We start from the raw sequence: 20,016 nt of genomic DNA, 5'->3' as shown, positions 1-20,016 counted from the left end.
GACCACCCTGAAAATATAAACCGAACCCACGCTAAGGGTTTTAACCAGTTGATCAATTAATGAGCAAATCATGAAGATGTTAAGCTCACAGCAAAGGTCCCTGAGGAGTATGTGCTCGTAATCAGACATTAGGATGTGCAGAGCTATGGACAAAAGTCCTGCAAGGTGATAAATGATAGCATTTCATTTCCTACTGGACAGAAATCATTTGCCTCTTAACCTGGAAAAAATATTTTAACAAAGAATACTGCAACTTCCGTGTGCCAGGACCTTTTTGGTGCTCTTTATAAAATTCTCAGAGGCGACCCTCACCTGTCTTTACCATTGCCCGATTTTCCAGGTGGGCAGCTACATCCACGTGAACCCCCTGCCCGCACCTCCAGGGACAGCACCTCGGGGTGCAGACCAGTGAGGCCGCATGGATCCCTTCTGGCTTCTCGGGGCTCCTTCCTGCTGCCCACAGTAGCGGGCAGAGGACCAAAGAAAGCTTTTGCCTTCCTCTGCTCCAGATGGAAATAAGGGGGTGCCCGCACTCAACCCTGTCTACCCATCAACTCCCGGGTCTGTGGTAGTGAACGAATGGAATGCGTGCCCCAGTGGGCTGTTTGTATCGTGTCATTGAGAGTGCTGAAAGGTTCGCCATCACGGTCCTGGGTGCTGGGCTCTGGGATGCAACAGACATCAAGGACAGGGTGGGTCCTGCTGCTGCATGCTAGCAGGAAAAGGCGATTGTCCATTAGTGAGTTACACTCAAGTGTGATCGGCAGGGACGAGGAAAGATACCGAGAAAGAAAAGCTGAGTGAGCATGAGCTCGGTGAGGGCGTGTCAGGGAATCGGTCCTTCTAAAGAAACGGCATTAGGATGTTTCTAGAAAGAGCTGTGGGGTTTCACTGGGTGAAAAGCTGCTGCCTGTTGTAAGACAGAGGAAACACCGTGTGCAAAGGACCAAACCCCCAAAAGCGTGGCCCTAGTATTGGGCTGATGAGGAAGTGAGACCCACGAGCCGGAAGCGTGGGCAGGAGGGAGTCACACAGGGCTCGGAAGGTTTGGTCTTCATCCAGAGGCAGCTGGGGAGCCACAGAGGAGAGTGGCAAGGGGAGTGGCATGGCTCAAATTTGCATTTCTGAAAACTCAAGTCCTGGGTTATGCTGTGAATAGAACCGTACACGTTTGTTGGCTTGGTAAGATCAAGTACATGGCCTGTAGAAATCTGGTGACTCTCTAACTAGTCCGCTGCTACTGTTATGGCTTGTGTCTGGAGGCCCCCCCCCCCAATCCTCATGTGGCCAAAACTGGGGCTTTTTCAGAGGTGATTGCATCTTGAGGGTGTGATGCTGCGGTTAAGGTGTGTGATACTAGATCAGTCCACTGCTTGGTTTGGCATCGCTCTGATCCTGGCAGCCTGGTTACAACAAAAGGGCAGAGAAGCTTGTCCTGTCCCTTGCTTGTTCTGTCTCCCGCCTGCCGTGAACTGTTTCTCTTCTGTGACGCCCCTCTGCCACGCCATCCTGCCTTGGGGCTGGCCAGTTATGGATTGAGCAAAATAAAACTTAGAGTGTGAGGTATTTTGTCTCAGCACTGAGTGAAATGTAACCAAGACGGCTACCCAATCCTGGGAACTCACTGGGCTCATAAGTAAAAGCTTCACATCGTCCTGCTCAGGTGATGATTTCTGGTTCTCCAAGGAGAAGGAAAGAAATCTTTGCATGCAGGAGTAGCACATCACAATGCACATGCCCATAACTCTTCAGGGTTTTATCTTTTTATAAAAATAAGATAAGATGAGAGCAACAGGAAGGTGACCAGCTTCCCACACTGCACAAAAATCGCCCAGAGCTGATTCTGCTCTTTGACTGCATTTTTTCCAAAAGTGAGTTAAGAAACATTTCAGTTTTTCCTTGGCAAAGATTATCCAACAAAGGCACCATCCACAAAGAGCTAATGCCCAGGTAGTTTAGGGTGCAAAGAAATGAGCAGGCTCTTGTAGTGGGAAGAACTGTGAGCTGATTGAAATCTCGGGCCAGCAAGTGTGACGGTAAAGGTGAGGCCCAGGGGCTTTGCTCTGCCAACTCCCGTGGGGAAGTTATCCACGGCGGGTGGCAGTGAGGGGGTGGCAGATACATAGCTAGAAAGATGATCAGCTCAGCCTTGTTTGTAGAATTCAACCAGGCAGGGTGGCACGTGCCTGCGATCTCAGCACTCGTAAGGCCGAGGCAGGAGGATCATTGCAAGTTTGAGACCAGCCTGGGCTATGAAGCGAGCTCAAGCCAAGCCTGAGCTGCATAATGAGACCCTGCCTCAAAAACACACATGCACACAAAAAGTCGAATTAGCTAAAATGTCAAAAAGCCATGGCACTCTTTAAGAGGACACTGTATTTGTCACCTTTCTGCTGCTGGGACAAAATATCTGACATACACAATTTTTGAGCCAGGGATTGAAATCATGACCTTGTGCTTGCCAGGCAGGCGATTGATTATGTCACTGAGCTAAATCCCCCGCCCTGACATACACAGTTTAAGGAGGGGCCCAAGATTTAGCTCAGCAGTGTAAGCGCCTGCCTGGCAAGTGCGAGGTCACAAGTTAGATCCCTGGTACAAAAAAAGTGGGGAGAGCGATTTGGGCTCATGTTCTCAGAGGTGTTGGTTCTGGCCGGTGGGCTCCAGGGAGGACACCATGGCAGGAAGGGGCGGCAGAGGGAAGCTTCCTGCTTCCTGACCACCAGGAAGGAGAGAGAGAATCAGAGAGGCAGGGGGGCTGGACACCAGGGTGCCCCTCACGTCCTCAGGCGCGCCCCTCCCACACTCAGACCACTTCCTAAGACTGGGACCGGGTGCCCAGCGACCATTCAGGTGCGAAGGGAGAAAAGCTGGTTACTTCAAAGCCAGACAGGAGCACTCCTTCCTGCAATTGCAGTGGCAAGTGTGGATGAGGAGAGGGCTCCACGGTCGCTGGCATTGCAGCTGTGTTCTTTGCAGGGAGGTTAGCTGGTGAAAGCATGAGGGAGGCTGCCTTTTAATTCTGGCTGTGTAACCAGAGCAGGTCACTAACCCCCTGACTCTTGTGCCACTCATTTATGACGAGTATACATATGTGTGTGTATCAACCCATTTAATTCTCATAACAATCTCATGAAGTATTATTATTCTTCCCATTCTACAGATGAAGAAACTGAGGCCCAGAGAGTAGGGTTGAGGGTAGCTAATGTCTCAGCCCAATAACATGCTACTTCAGATTCAACCCGACTATGTGCTGTGCTGCCCTCCACTGTATAACTATGGGGGGTCACAGCTTCCACACATTAAAAAGGACCCTGATAGCATATGAGGGCTGCTCGGCATGGTCCCAGGGTGCAGGTGCACCTTCCCAGCAGATGTGGCCCAAGGATGGGGAGGAGCAGAGCAGGGGCCAAGGGCAGGGGAGAAAGGAGACCGAAGCTGTGCGTGTCCGAGGGGCTCTAAGTGGCACTGGTGTAGGGGACAGCAGATGACGGCGACCCAGCAGATTCTCTTCCCCTCCCCCCACAGACCCTCCTGGCCAGAGCGCTGTACAACAACCACCCGGACTGCTCGGACGAGCTGGCCTTCTGCAGAGGCGACATCCTGACCATCCTGGAGCAGCACGTGCCGGACAGCGAGGGCTGGTGGAGGTGTCTGCTGCACGGCAAGCAAGGCCTGGCCCCCGCCAACCGCCTGCAGATCCTCACGGAGGCCCCGGGAGACCCACCGTGTCCCCCTCTCAGCTGCACCCCCCCAGGCTCGGAGGAGGCCTACCAGGTGCCCGCATCCCCACGCTCCTCGCCTCCGGGGCCCATATACGAGCCCATGAGGAGCTGGGTGGAGCCACCCACCGCCCAAGTCTACGAGTTCCCAGACCTGCCCTCCAGAGCCAGGATCATCTGTGAGAAGACGCTGACCTTTCCACAGCAGGTGAGTGTTCCTCGCAAGGGAAGGAAGGACAGGGAGGGCCGGGGCACAGGACCCCCCAGCCTGCTCTGTACCGCCGGTCACTGCTGTCCCTCGGACCCATGTGCGGTGGGACTTCCGAGGATGGATAGCCAGGGTGGGCAGCTTGTGCACTTGGCCCTGACTCTGGGCACCACTGTGCCTACCTGGCTCAGGGATACATTAAGGGCTGAGTGGATCTGTGTGTGAGAACGTGGTATGATCACTCATGGTGGCCTCTACAAACCACAGAGATCACTAGGACTGCAAGTGACCAGTGACCAGCGACGGGGCTGGATTTCCGACGGGGCAAGAAGCTACTGATTGCATTTTAAACGTGCATGTGCATGCACATGTGTGTCAGAGGTGGGGTAGCTCCATAGATGTTGGTGATCACCAGTGAGCTATGCAATTGTTAAAAAAAAAAAAAAAAAAAGACGAGGTATTTATAAGAGGAAAGAAAGGGCTCCTGAACCAAAGACCACATGAACAGAACCTCAAAAGCACTATGCGAGGATCCCCCCCACCCCAGTGTGGTTGCCCTGGTGAGCAGCTTAGGCCAAGGAGAAGTGAAAGGGGGCAGTGGGGACTCTTGTTTTACTGTCCCTGTGTCCCTAGCACTCAGGGCCAAGCCTCGTACAAGGTGAGTGCTGGAAAAGTGTGTCCCGGACAGACACATCAGGAGCTGGATTTCCATGATGCATGGAACGGGTATGAAATCTGTAATGTTTATAATATCAGGGTTTTTTCAAGGAGCTCTTGGTAAAGGCAGAATAGAAAAATAAGGAAAGGAATTAAAAGAAGGAGAAGGAGAACCCAGCGCTCCGCGAAGCCTTGGCCTCTGCGAGGTGCGAGGGAGGCAGAGCAGCTGGCTGGGGCCCTGCAGGCATTTCCTGGCGCCACGCTCTGCTCTCAGCTCAGGGACACAGCCCAGCCGGCCACCGCCCAGCAGAGGTCCTGGCGGGGTGCGAGTCTGGGGGACAGCTGCTGCCCCAGTGTGTAAGGTGTGGTTTAAAAATACAATGAATATTTACATTTTTAAAACTCTGATGCAGTGAAAGAGGCATGCCCTTTAATTCCCAGAACGGTCCCCCTCATTCCTACCCCAGGAGACCCCCCATCATTCCTAGCATTCCTGGAACAGTCTAGAAGGCCTCTTTCCTATCTCACAAAACACCATCAGAAACACGACGGATTCTGCGCTGCCTGCCGTCCTCCGGGAAGGCCGGCTCTCAACGCGGTGCAGTTTTATCCCCCATTTACCGCTGTGGCACCATGCTTCTCCTGGCTGTTCCCCACAGTAGAAGGGACCCTGAATGGCAAACCTTTTGAATCTATGCAAGTCTACACGTGAGGCAGCCACAGGATGTAACAAAAGGTGCTCCCAACAGCAGACTTCCCGGACGGCTCGGGAAGAGGCGTGTTTGAAGAGAGGGGCGTGTTTTGAGGGGGTTCATGGCCACGTGTCTTTACTGGAATACATTTTTTAAAATGTAGACATTCACCCTCTTTTTTGATTACCCCGAATCCATGCAGGGCAGGGTGCCCCAGGAATGAGCTGCTCCCCACTCAGGGCAGAAGGTGTGGATTCCTTCACAAAAGACTTGGCACCATTCAGATTGTCTAGCTCCAGGGCCCAGGAGGAAGCTGCGGAGCCCAAGGCTGGGCCCTACCCGCTCTCCTGGGGCGGCCGGCCTGCTCTCCACCTGGCCACCCAGCTGCTGTCTGCACGGCTGCCTCTGTGCAGGGACTTGGTGGTGTTTCTTCTAGGAACAAGTGATACTGGCTGAAGTTAACCAAACAGTGGGGCCATTTCCCCCTTTCCCTAAAGGGAAGACGGATGTGGTGTGGGCCAGGCACCCGAGCACTGGGCACAGTACCGAGCTCCGGGGGTGCTGGGTAAGACTGGGCTGAGTGAAGGAAGGGAGCCCAGCTGCCCGAAGCTGCAGAGACTCAGCCTCCACTGCCGGCTGCTGCCTGGGTGAAGGGGAGGAAGAGTCCACCTCCCAGGCTTAGCGAGCCAGACTGTCCCATCTGCTGGGACCCAAAGTGTGGCAGCCCGGGAGGCCTCCCTGGGGGCCTGCAGCCGCCAAGAGGAACCACAGCTTCCGAGGGGAATTCAGAGTCCCGGCTCACTGAGGGGGTGCTGAGGGGCCACGGGAAAACACCTGGGAACTGTCCCGCCTCGCTTTCCGTTTTGAAGTCCCCTCCTTGTGTGCCCGAGCTACATTTTTGCCCTTTTTCATTTCCTTCCTTCTTTCCCTTTCTTTCTGTTCTCTTCCTTTGAGGGCCCAGTGGCCTGGTTTCGTTGGCTGTTGGAATCAGCACTGTCACTCTAGAGCCATGGGAAGGGACGGCTTGACGTCCTCTGTGAATCTCTTTCCTCCTCCCTACCAGGAGGTTGGACCTCTCATTTCCAGGGTCCCCTCAACGTGGTTTTGAATAACTGGCTTTAACAGGGAGGGATATTCTGGGTGCAGAATAGTTATCATCAGCTGAGAATCTTCTGGCCACAGGAAAGGAAGGCGCAGGAAATACAGTCCAGTACCTGGGGTCATTGATAGACCCAGGGAAATCCCGCCACTGGCTTCAAAGTGCTTCCCAATGGGGGGTCACAGGCTTGGGTCACAGCAGGCAGGAGACTCCGTTCATAGACTCTTTTGTACTTGGTCATCTCTAGATTTGGAGTGGCCCCAAATTAAAAGCCAAGATAGAAGGGACATGTGGCTTTTCTCAAGCTGTCCTGAGACGTACCTATGTCACCAGACCTGGAAGTGACTCTGTGGACCTATAGATTAGAACAATTTCACATTTTTCAGGTTGGGAAACTGATCCTGGGGCAGAAAACTGTCCCCATCCATCAGCCTTGCCCCGAAGGCAGGGCCCTCCCCCACCACCTCGGGCCGCCCCTCGTCTCCTCTCCCTTTGTGGGACCAAAACTCTTCTCTATCTGGTTTTGGTTGAAGTCTCACCGTCAGGTCCTGAGCGGGGGAGCGCTTGCCTAGGACATGGAAAGCCCTAGCACCCCAAATAAAAAGTCAATAAAGCCAGCTCCCCAGCACCGCCTTCCTGGGCCTCCTCCTGGTTACTTCCCCCCGGGGTGACCACTGTCCCGAGCTTTGTGTTACTTTCATTTTTACTTCCTTAATCCACCACGTGGGCCTGATCTAAAGGAAAGTGGAGCACATAAGAACATGCTAGAATCCGGGCTACATGCTAAGAGGAGACTTTGGTACTTGAAGTGCGAAGACCTGGTTTTCCTGATGAAGTTGCCTTTGGACCCGCTAGCTACTAAGCCGGGTTCCTCCTGGCTCCCCAGCCTTTCAAAAGCACACTTCTTGACATGTTCCTTAATCCACTGGTGCATGGAACCTACGTGTTTCCAAGAAGCTGGGAACTTTTGAAGTGGCGTCTTTCCATCTGCTACATCACTTTAGGAAAGTCCCTTGGCCCTCTGGCTGTGCTCCTGCCACCACATGAGGCCACATACTCAGGGGGGGCCCAAAGTCCCTGGGGAGCATCGGGTCAGGGGGCAGCGTTGGACAGGGTCTTCTCTGGGTGTGCTGGGCCAAATGGAGCCTGGTCGCCTGTGGGGAAGGATGCTCTCATGTGACCCCTAGACCTGGAAGGCTTCTCAGGCTCGTTAAGCAACTTGGGTTTAATTGAACATCCAGTGGGGACCATTGATGGTGTGTCTATGTCAGACAGTCAGCCTGAGACCACCAGGGACAGAGCCAGGGTCACAGCTCATGATGAGGAAGGTGGCAGGCAGGGCAGAGAGCCCTGAGATACCTCACAAACAGGAAGAAGTCATCTACTTACGGAATTTAGGGGAAAGCAGGATTCAGGCGAGATGGGATGAAAAGCCCACCAGGGCAGGCTCAGAGGTCAGCGTCAGCCTGGGCCGCATGGTCTTCTCTTGGAAACTACACAACAGAGACAGAGACGAGCGGGATGCTGCACCTGCATCCCCCTTATCGGAAGCTCTGCCTGGGGTATCCTGCGTCCATCACTCAGATCCTCCGGGTGTAGTGAGAGGTCACCTGACCAACTCTAGGACCTTAACGAGCAGTGCTGCCAGAGCCCAGGACTGTAGAGGACCCTGTTCCTTCATAAAAAAGCAGCTGTCACTCAGAGGGAGGGCTCTGTTTTGACACCTGACAGCTGCATTTTGTCCTTGGGAGACACGCGTGTCCTGTGGGCTTTGCAGCTGCTTTGTCTGCACCTGTGATTCCAGCCTGATGAACGGCCATGTGGGTTTTTATATCCCACACCAGTTTTTACTGTCCTGAGCTGGACACATTCATTCACCAAAACCCAACAAATAAATGTGCGAGGTTCTGGGGACCCCATGGTGAACGGAGGGACCCTGGCCTTGTCCTCCTGTGAATCCTCACCCCCGCCCCCACTCCAGCTGGAAAGCCCCTGCTCGTTGACACGCCCCGTGGGTTCCAGGTGGGGGACGGTCCTTCCTTTCCTAGGCTCTCAGGACTTCATCTTTTCCTCTTTCCAGCCCCGTCTTGAGGCCCACAGCCTGTGGCTTAGATGTACTCAAATTGTACTTGCTTCCCCCTGTATTCACTGCCCTATAAAAGGGAAGGAAAAAGCCTCAGCCTTTGCCAGGCGCCTCCTAGAGGTGACCTGATTGCAGAGGTCTGAGGCGGGACCTGCGGGATTCTGTAGTTCATCGGAGATTTCAGATCTCCACTCCAGAGTGAGGGCCACTACCCTGTGGTATGCAGCGTGGTCCCCCAGGTAGAGCTGACGGCAGCGAGTGCTAAAGAGTTATCTAGAACCTCCAGTTCTGTGCACAGGCGCAGACCCCAGGGCAACGGCATAAGCAGTCAGTGCACAAGAGCTCCCGGTACAGTCAGCGTGACTCCGGCTCCTTCATGGGCCTCCCTGGCTCCGCCGTTGCCCTTTCCCCTGCTTGCTCAATCCCCTCTGTTCCTCTCAATCACTCCTCATCGAGGTCTCCTCACCTCCCACTCCTGACAGCCAGATCTGTCATGCACGGCTTCTCTGGTCACCTCTGACTCCCCAGCGGTCGTCATCCCAAGTGGCACATCTGTGGGCCTGCTCCCCAGCCCCCTGAGCGCCTCCAGTACGCTCTGGAAGCCCGCTCCTGGGTGAATACACAAACAAAGGGCCCGGTGTTGGACTTCTAGCCACCCAATGTGGAGATTCACAGTCACCCAAAGAGCTTGTTTCCATGACTTGGGCCCCTTCAGTGCGCAGATATTCGCAAGGTGCAGAACCAGGAATCCGCGCTCTGCCTGCTTCCTCTGAGGGAGAAGCATGTGGCCGTGCTGAAGGCTGCCCTGCACCCTGGGCCTCCTGCCGGCTATGCCCAGGCTCCAGTGTGAAGGCTCTGCCCACCGGTGGTGCCAGGCAAACCCAACAAGCTGTATTTGTGTTGGAGCCGTAACAGGGACCATGCTTTCGGTGATGGTTAGCATGATATTCTCTTTCCCCTTCTCTTTCTCTCTCCAAGACCCTCTTCGTGCTTCCCAGACCTGTGAGGGCCTCGATGCCAGCACTGCCTTCCCAGGTGTACGATGTACCTGCCCATGGCCGGCCCTGCTTGGTCCTTAAGGTGAGCCTTGGTCAGCCACACTGCCCTCTACCCCGGCCTCCAAGCCACAGAACCTGGGATCAGGGCATCACACATTTCAGCTTCACTGAGGAGCTTTTCAGGGGCTTGGTCTGCTGTTCCTTTAGGGACACTACCAGCTGGGAACCTCCCTGTGGGCGGAGCTCAGAACACTGAGGCACCCCTATAATCCCAGCACTCAGCAGGCTGAGGCAGGAGGACCACCACGAGCTTGAGGTCACCTGGGCTACATAGTGAGACCCTGTGCCACGCTGGAAAGAGAAAAAAACCCTTTACTTCTGTTTTTAATGGTGTTAGAGATTGAAGCCATGGCTTTCCTGCCAAGTGTCGGGACACTTTTTATTTTTGTTATTTTGAGACCGGTTGGACTAAGTTGCTTGATTGTCCAGTTAGACTGGAACTTCCATTCCTCCTGCTCATCAGCCTTTCACTCATGGCAGGCCAGGGCTCCTGCTGTGTCTGTCTGCGAGCAGGCCCTGACCCAGGGTCCCGCAGTGTGAGCTGAGGACGGGCTCACCCCGTAATGTTTCTCTCACTCCGACATGTGAATGGCCTGGAAGAGCCCCTCCCAATGCGCACCACCCCGTGATGTTTTTCAGAAAACTATCCTACAATGCCACTGCATGTTTAAGGACCTCCCCATGCTACCACCCCCTGGTGCTTTTCTCCCTCTCCAAGGGCTCTCCACAGCTCCTTGTCGAGAGCTGGCACGGAGACTTTGTGTTCTCTGAGCGCTCTCAGACCCAGAGGGTTTCTGACGGTGTGGAGAGGGTGCGAGGGAGAAAGGCCCCGAGAGCCTGGCTTCCAGGGAGCGGGTACAGGTGCAGGAGGACAGCGGTGGGTCCAGCACGCTGGCTCCGCTGAAGCCACCCCCGCCCCGCCTCCTGGCCAAGCACGCTTCACCTGCCAGCCCCACCGAGAGGTGCATGTGCCCACTCTGCCTGCACCTTCTCCCTTCACTCCAGGCAGGACGGTCACCTCCAGGCACCCTCCTGAGAGTCCCTCATGCCTGGTCCCGCAGGCCCCTCATCAGGTCCCCAGAAAACTCACAGCCTCCCTTATCCGTGAACGACCCCGGGAGCACCGGCAGCTGCTCCAGGAGCACACACCCTTGTACAGCTGGCCTCATTCGCCTGGCCCTACCCTGGCCCTGTCCGAGTGCTGTGTTTATTTGAAATTCTGATAATTTGTTCATCCCCATTTTTGCATTCATTGTGATTTTTTTAAAATATTGCCCTATAAACATGGTTTCTGTTGCCCAAGGCAAGGGCTTTGCTTTGCTTACCCTGGTCCTGGCCCCCAGGGTAGGCTGTTGGTCTGCTTGGTCACTACACACATACATATTAGGTGCATCTCAAGCCACTGAAGGAACTTTGGTGGGAAAGTGACGATCAGCTTCCAACAAGCACACTTACTAAGTCCTCAGCATGTATGTGTTTGTCCCAAAATGTCACCTAAAGCCTTTTTTTTTTTTTTTTTTTTTTTTTTACTGTCAGTTTTGCATGCATTCAACATCGTTTGGCCTAGTGTTTAGTATGGAGTAGGCACTCAGTAAACATTTTCAGGACAAATATATGAGCATACACATAGGAGAATTGCTACTGAGAGATTCAAGGGAGAAGGGAGATGTGTGCGGCACCGAGGCCGTTTTTCCTCGGGCTTCATGAACTCCCTCTGGATGAGCTGTCAGTTTAACACGGCACCTGCACTGGGCGCTCTAAGGCTGTCCCATCTTTGGAGCAGGATTTCTTCTAAAGCTCCAAGCCCTTCGTTGAATGTTCCCACACTACAGCTTAGAGGCTTCCTCCTGAAGAGGAGCTTGACTGAGAACCCTGAAGGGCTCTGGGATTTGGGGTTTTTCTTTGGCAAAAACACTGGAGAGTGGAGAGTTTGTGATGGTAGGAAGGAAGGAAGAACCTAAGTGATCCTGCTGTTTATCCTTCCCCAGGAGCCAGAGAAGCACCAGTTATACGATATACCAACCAGCAACCAGAAGGCAGCCTTCCAGCCCCCATGCAAACGAGAAAGCGTGAGTACAAGCAGATGTCAAGATGTGGTGCTGTGGAAACTAGTGTCCACTGGGAGGTTTGATCAGCTTGATGTGTTAGTCAGCTCTCCATCACTGTGACAGACTGCCCGAGACAAATGACTTATAAGGAGAAAAGGTTTACGTGGTTGATGGATTCAGATGTTTCAGCCCATGGCATGGCCCACAGCAGTGCAGGACATCATGGTGGGAGTGTGCACAGGAGCAAGGGTATTCACCTCATGACGGTCAATCTGCAGAGAGAAAGGGGAAGGCACTGGGTCCCAAATCCCCTTCAGGGCACCTCTGATGACATCCCCCAACTAGAACCTCTTAATGTTCCACCACCTCCCAATAGCATCACAGGCTGGACACCAAGGTTTCAGCACACAAAACTTTCAGGAGCATTTCAGATCCAACCTGCAGAACTCAATCAAAAAATCAGAATGCAAATTCCTCTTGGCGAAGTCTCACCTTCAAGGCAAAATCCCTAACTGCACTGGTATTTATTTAATTATTTAGAGACAGGCTCTCACAGTGTAGTTCAACCGGCTTTGAACTCACTAGATAGTCCAAGCTGGCCTTGAACTCATGGTGATCCTCCTGCCTCAGCCTCCCAAGTGCTGGTGTTCATGAATAGGATTGGTTATGTGGCTTGACAGTCATTGAACTTCTCCATGTTTCAGTGTCTTACTTCTTACTGGGGAAAATGAAGCAGGATATTCATAGCAAAGCACCCAGAGCAATCCCTGGCACAGATCAAGAGCTCAGCAGGTGTCAAATAATTGCTTCTGACCTGAGTCCCCTCACAGATGCACTGTGGTAAAGCGTGCTTTGGTTTGGGTGTAAACCCCACTTGCTTCTTTGTAATCCATACCGATCATTAGATTCTACCACACGTGCTATAGCTACACTTACACCCAAGGTTACTGGGGGAACCTTACAAAAGAGGTGGCATCTCAGTGTTGTGAGGGATGCGTAGGAGTTTGTTAGATGGAAAGGAAAGATTGGAAGAGCAATCAGGGCAAAAGGACCCGTTCAGGCAAAGTGAAACGCAGTGGCATAAGTATTCTGCACCCCGGGCGTGGCAGGGATGAGATGGTGGACATGGAGAGGAGGCTAGGAGCTACGCAGAGATAGCTGGGAGCGTCTGAGTGCCATGGAAGGACTGGAGCAGGGAGCCGTGGACTTTAACCAATACTGAAATGTACTTTGCTTTGTTGGTTTTGTTGGAATTTTGAGACAGGCCCTCTGTAAGCTACTCACTTGCCCAGGCTGGGCTTGAACTTGCAATCCTGCTGTCTCAGGCTCCTGGAAAGAGGAAGGGCTCCCGTCAGCCCTTCCTTTGTTGTACTACACTGGGGCAACTTTGTGTGGTTTTTTCACAGGGACAGAGCAGTCTGCTGAGCGCAGACTTCAGAAGAGGCGGCTACAACACCTTACCAAGCCCGCAGAAGTCAGACTGGATTTATGACATGCCAGTGTCTCCGGGAAAGGCCAGTGTCAGGGATGCGTCTCTAGCCAGCTTCACCAAAGCATCGAAGCCAACTGCTGCCCCCGAGGCCAGACCAGCCACCCACAGCGCCCTGTGCGGCAGAGGCAGGGGCCTCGGTCCACCGTGTAAGGACGCACCCATGCAGAAAACGCCCACCCTTCCGGAAACCACTTCCCACACCTTCCCCACACCTGGGAACCCAGGCCCTTCAGATGCAAGTGTCAGCTACGAGGTGCCTCTGAGCTTTCTGATTCCCCGGCTGGAGCAGCAGAACACCAAGCCCAACATTTACGACATCCCTAAAGCAGTATCCAGTCTACCTCTGGCTGAGAAAGAGTTTCAAAAAGCCAAGGAGGCTCCAGAGAATCCTGCGGGCCTCCAGCCCGGCCAGATCTCGGGCTGGACAGCCTCCCTCTCTCCAGAGCTGGACAGACTGTCTGTCTCCAGCTCCGACAGCAGGGCCAGTGTCATCTCTTCCTGCTCCTCTGCATCCACCGACTCCTGCTCCAGCTCCTCTGCAGAGGAGCCTGCCAAGGAGCATTGGCTGGACGCGGACATGGCCAGAGAGATGGCGATGGCTCTGCAGCACGAGGTGGTCAGCTCTGCCACAGGCCTGCTGCTCTTCGTAAGCAGGAGCTGGAGGCTCAGGGACTCGCTGGAGGCCAACATCCACGCCATCCACAGGGCTGCAGACCACATAGAGGGAGCCTTGAGACAGTTCCTGGATTTTGCCCAAGGCGTTCACGGGATCGCCTGCAACCTCAACAACAGTCACCTTCAGGCTAGAATTCGGGATCAGCTGCGGACCATCTCCAACTCCTACCAGAGCCTGCTGGAGGCCAAGGAGTCCCTGGACAGCTGCAAGTGGTCCCTCGACGTCCTTTCCATGGACAAAGTCCAAAACACCATAGATGACCTTGAGAGGTGTGTCGTTGTGGCACGGAATGTTCCAGAAGATGTCAAGAGGTTTGTGTCTATTGTCATTGCTAATGGGAGGCTCCTTTTTAAGCAGAACTGTGAGAAAGAAGATCTTGTGCGGTTGTCCCCAAATGCAGAATTTAAATGTGCAAAATGGGTCCAGCTTCCCCAGAAAGAAATGGAATCCTACCAAAAGAATACTCCTCCTGCTACACGGAAGGAAAATGGACACTCCCCTCCGCCGGCACTGACAGACAGTGAACAGGTGAGTAGAGTCCATAACGATGTGACAAGGGGGTCACCAGTAGCCAGCAAGTCACCACTAGGTGAGATACCAAGAGCTTTTATCAGCGGTATGTTGGCTCTGGAGAGACCCGGAGAAACTGGTTCCATTTCCCAGTCAGTCAATCAATCAGTCATCACGAAAGTAAACTCTGGGATGGATCTTATTAACAAGTCAGATAATCATTTTCATATTAAGGCAGATAGAACAGACTCATATTTGGATTTCCTGCAGAAATATTTGGGGCTCAGGTTTACCCAGCGAAGCTAGACTTGGCAAGGATTTTAGAAATCTTCTAGAAATCCATTCGTCGAAGCCAGGAGAGGTGACACACACCTGTAATCCCAGCAGCCAAGGAGCTGAAGCAGGGGAATCATCCGTTCAAGTCTGAACACTTTCTTGAGAACCTGTCTCCAAAGAAAAGGAGATCTGGCTGTTGAGTAGACTTTAAAATCTTATTACTATCAGCTTTCCTGGCATTTATGAAAGTTACAACTTTAGTCCTAGTGACAGCAAAGCAGGTGGTGATGCAAGAGCCCAAATCTGAACGCTTTTAATTTTCTTGATACACAGATGTCATGTTTTAAACTATGTGAGCCATTATGTGAAGCCACATTGGTAGGCAAAACTCAGCCCTCGGGCTGCCAAAATCTCTTTTGGTCGAAGAAGGCATTATTAGTCAGAGCCGTGAACAAGAAGATAAGGAGAGAACCAGACGCTTTAATGTGAATTTAAACAGTTATACTGCAAAGGCAAACAGAAACACAGAAACGACACCCAGGATTTGGAGGCAGATATATTTAACATCACATGGACACTGACTAGGAATCAATTGTTCCTCAAGATGTCAGGCCCCGGAGGCTCAGGGAGGGAGGTTTTTATGGGGTCAGCAGAGGCAGAGTGCTGGCTGTCTTTCATTGGTTCTCACGATGAGCATCACAGTGACTGCCCGTTTCTAGGAGACAGAAGCATCTGAACTGCAACAGGAACTGTTTCCTTGGCAACTAAGAAACTGACCTATACTGGTGTCTTCTGTTACAATACCGTAATCTAAAACCATTCAAGCTGGTCACTTAAAGGAACTTTATTTTACAGATGTTACCTGGGCTGGAAGAGAAAGAAAAGTCAGATGAAAACAAGAACGTAGGGCCCGTGGTAAGTGCCACACCCACTCTCTGACTCCTGAAGCGTGCGATTTGTCCCTAGAGTTGCCTCTCTGGGCTGCAGAAAATTCACTGTCACAGCATGATTGCATGGGGGAGGCTTGGCATTTACTCTTTCAGCAGTGGAAGGAACCCCAGGGGCGCAGTGTGCCAAGGGTCACCCTTTAACCATCAGCAAAAGCGTCTGCTGCACTGCCCGGTGCACCGTGGGCAGTGCCACCGTGGGTCAGGTGACATTTTCATGCTTCTGTTTGTGGTGGCAACAATAAAAACAGCTGGGTTTGTGTACCTTTAGCACCTCTGGGACACTATATCTACTTTTTTAAAATCCAGGATATTATCCTTGGCTTAGTTTTATAGCTGTCTCCTCTGTGGGATAGTAGCCTTACCTTTATCAATGTTTAAAGTTTCCTCTAAATTAATGAAAGGAAACAATGAGTCCATGTCTTGGTTACTTTTCTCTTGTGCTGGGACAAAATACCTGACACCCAAAATGAAGGGAAGAAAGGTTTATTTAGTTTACAGTTATTGGAGGTCTCAGACCATAACCAGCTGGCTCCAAGGCAGGGTGGCTTGGCACAGGGGCAGCACCTCAAGGCAGCAGCCATCAAAAGCAGCCAGAGCAAAAAGGGGGGCAGAGCAAGCCTCTTCTCCTCCTCCCGTGTATTATACACAGGCCACCCCTTCTCCAGGGCATGCATAGCTCTCACAAAATCCCCCTGCCCTCCTCCTGCACAGGATGAGGATATTTACAAAGGAAGGATCCTGGCTTCCTGCTGAGTCTCTTAGTTAAACTTCTAAACTTCTCACATTGACACAGTGTGTCAAACACAGCAGCCCTTTAAAGACAAAGTGTGAACAGCAGATGTCAAAGAGATGAGGAAGAAGGGTAAACAAGTTGTGAAATCTGTCTTTGAATGACTGATGCTTGACAAACAGCCAATGAATTCCACAATGCAGACCTCGGGCTAGTGGGGTGGATGAGCGAAGTACAGAGAGGCCCCACGCCTCACCTGAGGTCATAAGCCTGCTCCGAGGCCAACTGAGGCAAGAACCCAGGCCTGCTCGTGCCTGGCTCCCAAGCCCCAAATCCTGAGCTTTGGGCTTGCCGTCTTGCTGAGTCAGGGGTGTTGTTCAGTTTTCTGGGAACCTTGCCTTGGACCTGTGGATCTCAAACTTGAGGGTACATCACAATCACCTGCCGGGCTCGCTAAAACCCCAGAGGCTCAGCCCACTGCAAGCCTGCCCTACAGCAGGACAGAGTAGGACCCGGAGTCCGCATCTTTGATGAATTCCTGGGTGACACGCTGCGGCTGGGGCAGGGATCACACCTGCTGCGGACGGATCCTGCCATGGCGGGGGACTGGATATCTGGCCAAGGGAGACACTCCCCTGTGTGTGGGATGAGCTGCTCTGGGCCCCAACCCCCAGCTGCCAGTAGCCATCCCTGCTCATGGTGACCACTGAAACCATCAGAGCACCGCACGTGGTCCTGCATCAGGCTCAGGGCACGCTGTGGCTTTCGTTTCCCAGGAGCTGGGGTTTCCAAGCTAAGACACTGACAGAGGAGCCTCTGGCTCCTCGCAGCTCCCTGTTTTTACCCCTCTGGTTCTTTGATTCCCCCAAGCCCCGAAGGGTCCTCTGCACTGACACCCACACTGTTCTTCACACTGTGCTGAAAGCTGGTCCTGGGTTTCATTTTCCAAATATGGTGTTGTTGTTGGTGGTGGTGGTGGTGACGGCACAGTACTGAGGGCTGAGGGTCTCACGTATGTTAAGCAAGCACTCTATAATTTACAGCCCTGGCCCATTCTCTCTCTCTCTGTCTCTCTCTATGTCTCTCTCTGTCTCTCTCTCTCTCTGTCTGTCTGTCTCTCTCTCTCTCTCTCTCTGTCTTCATTTTTGGAGACACAATCTCACTATGCAGTTCAGGCTGACCTTGAACTCACTTTGTAGCCCAGGTTGGGCTCAAACCCACAGTGATCCTCCTGCCTCAGCCTCCTGAGTGCTGGGGTTGCAGAAGTGAGCCATTATGCCTGGAGATCCTGTTTCCCAGAAAGTAAATTTCATGAAAGTAAAAGTTTGATAAAAGTCTTTTAGCATTTAAGCATGTTTGTGGTAAGGCAGATATAAGTAGGGTCAGCCTGTTTGATTCATTGTGTAAACTTTTAGAGTTCACGTGTGCCTCTGCTACCGGAAGTAAAGAATTTGGAAAAGTTTTAAAATTGATTTTATTTTTTTGAGACAGGATCTTGCTATGTGGTCCAGGCTGGCCTCAAACCTGTGCTGATCCTGCTGCCTCAGCCTCTCAAGTGCTGGGATTATCTTTTTTCCTTTTTTTCTTTTTTCTTTTTTGAAGCAGGGTCTCATTAGGTAGGTCAGGCTGGCCTTGAACTCACAGTAACCCTCCTGCTTCAGCCTCCCAACTGCTCCTTTCTTTCTGACAGGTATTGAACCCCCGGCCTTGGACATGCTAAGCGCATCCTCTACCACTGAGCTACACCCCAACCTTTTCTTGCACTTTTGAATGTTATAAATTTAGTCATTGCTAACATGTTTCTTAGAATGGGTTCCTCTTGGTTACCGAGGTGCTAACACTGCCTCGAACACATCAATTTGTTAGACAAATGTTATAACATTGATTTCCCGAATGAAACTATTTTTTTATCTTTAAAAAAATCTTGCAAGTTGAGCAAAAACAGGAAAAGGAAGACGACCACAGCTTGCTGGTTGATCTCCTACTGATCTGTCTCTTCCTCCCCTCTAGGCTCCAAGCTCTCTACCCCGACCTCCAAGCCGGCTGAGCCCGGAGAGGAAGGTCCACCTTTCGGAACACTGCCGGCTCTATTTCGGGGCACTCTTCAAAGCCATCCGTGCACTTCACAGCAGCCTCGGCACCAGCCAGCCCCCCGACGTCCTCATCACGCAGAGCAAGCTGGTCATCACGGTGGGCCAGAAGCTGGTGGACACGCTGTGCAAGGAGACCCAGGAGAGGGATGTGCGTAACGAGATCCTGTGTAGCAGCAGCCACCTGTGCGGCCTGCTCAAGGGCCTGGCGCTGGCCACCAAGACCGCCGTGCTCAAGTACCCGAGCCCCACAGCCCTGGGGCTCCTCCGGGCCGAGGCCGAGAAGCTGGAGCATCACAGCAGGCAGTTCAGAGAGACGCTGGAGTGAGCCCTTCCACCGCCTTCCTCCGAGGTTAACTCTCCTAGTGACAGCCTGTGCAGCTCGGTCTAGTGCGACAAGCTCCACAGCTGGAGCAGACGCGGGACATCCAGGGTCCACAGCACCCAGGGTCCGCAGCACCCAGGGGCTGAGCCACCCAGGACACTGACTTACCCACAGGGGGCAGAGAAGACAGTTAGGTGTTAAGTACAGACACCGTGAAGCTGGGGGTGACATGTGGGGCATACGGCATCAGTGTTGGAAGTGATATCGCCGTGGAGATGGCCTTGTGCGCTGGTTAAAGGCGTGCATGCTTTACATTCATTCATGCGACGATTATCTGCCAAGCACCAATTGTGCATCCAGTTCCAGGAGCTGGAATGAGCATCGGAGGCCCTCACAGTCCAGGAGGGAGCAGAGATGAAGAGGCGGAGACACACATCCTCCACACACGGGGAGAAAAAAGTTAGGAATCAAAGGAACTTAGTTTCAAAGGATGAAGATGCTGCTTCCGTCAGGAAATGTGATACATTTTTTTTTTTATTTTGGATTGAGTTAATTCCTTGGGATTGATGCAAATTACACCTGTGTCATGCACAAATATCTATGTGTTTACAGATCTATTGGCTACGTTATTTTACCCTAGTTAAAGGCGCATGCTACAGTTGCAACCTAACTTGCTCTGTTGGGTTCCCTATTAACTTATTTTGTATATTACAGATTCTGTGAGCAAATTGTCCCCGCTCATCTGAGGAAGGTACTTCGACTGTTGTGCATCAGTTTATAATGTTATTTAAATATACTCACGAACCTAAGCATCACTTGCTGAATCGTTTCTTTGGGAAGGTCTCTGATCAACGTCGCCCAACTTCCGGTACCAAAGTGAGGGGCTTCTCCCTAAGTCTGCAGTGAGATGCGGCAGAGGCTGCGTTCTGGTGCTCCTGGCCCTGGCAAATAAAGCTGTCATCTGTGGGGGTGCAGACAGGAAGGCGTGGTGAGGTCAGGTTAGCGATCACCGGGTGCAGAGGTGGAAGTGGCCCTGGGCTCCCTTCCAGCTAAACCACCACCTCTTTGTCTCCTTGAAGCTGGGTCTTTTGTTTGTGTTACCATGGTTACACCATCTTTTCTGTGTCACCTATGTGTAGCTCAGTCACACACCTTTGTCATCTGGAAAGTGTCCACAGGCTCTGGCCCTTGCAGGAGCACCAAGTTCTGCTCCTGTCTGCTCCTGTGCCCATGGGAGGCACTTTTAAGTACTTACTGTTGCTATTTTTGTTGAGACTCATGGCTCTGTAAACAGAGATGCCACCATGGTGAGCCTTAACTCTCTGCAGCTGGACAGAGAGACACTGGAGGACCATGTTCTTTGAACAGCAGGATTGCATCAGTTAGGGTCCTGTTCCCAA

At 52.4% G+C, this 20,016-nt stretch overlaps 1 protein-coding gene across 1 annotated transcript in view; it reads left to right on the top strand.

Annotated features, from left to right (window-relative positions):
* Cass4 (Cas scaffold protein family member 4) overlaps window positions 1–19,425 on the top strand; it is a 38,873-nt gene extending 19,448 nt beyond the window's left edge. Inside the window, exons 2-7 of the mRNA XM_013145646.2 lie at window positions 3,529–3,930; window positions 9,440–9,541; window positions 11,508–11,588; window positions 12,974–14,263; window positions 15,377–15,436; window positions 18,212–19,425. Coding sequence (XP_013001100.1) covers window positions 3,529–3,930; window positions 9,440–9,541; window positions 11,508–11,588; window positions 12,974–14,263; window positions 15,377–15,436; window positions 18,212–18,619 — 2,343 coding nt within the window. The 3' untranslated portion in view covers window positions 18,620–19,425. The remainder of the gene's footprint in view (window positions 1–3,528; window positions 3,931–9,439; window positions 9,542–11,507; window positions 11,589–12,973; window positions 14,264–15,376; window positions 15,437–18,211) is intronic.
* Window positions 19,426–20,016: the final 591 nt, after the last annotated feature.

Source organism: Cavia porcellus, unplaced genomic scaffold (genome assembly GCF_034190915.1).
Source record: "Cavia porcellus strain 051 isolate PalLab524CR breed Dunkin Hartley unplaced genomic scaffold, mCavPor4.1 scaffold_5, whole genome shotgun sequence".
Lineage (NCBI taxonomy): Eukaryota > Metazoa > Chordata > Mammalia > Rodentia > Caviidae > Cavia > Cavia porcellus.
Note: the sequence above shows the minus strand (reverse complement) of the source record. Positions and strands in the feature narration are given on the sequence as shown.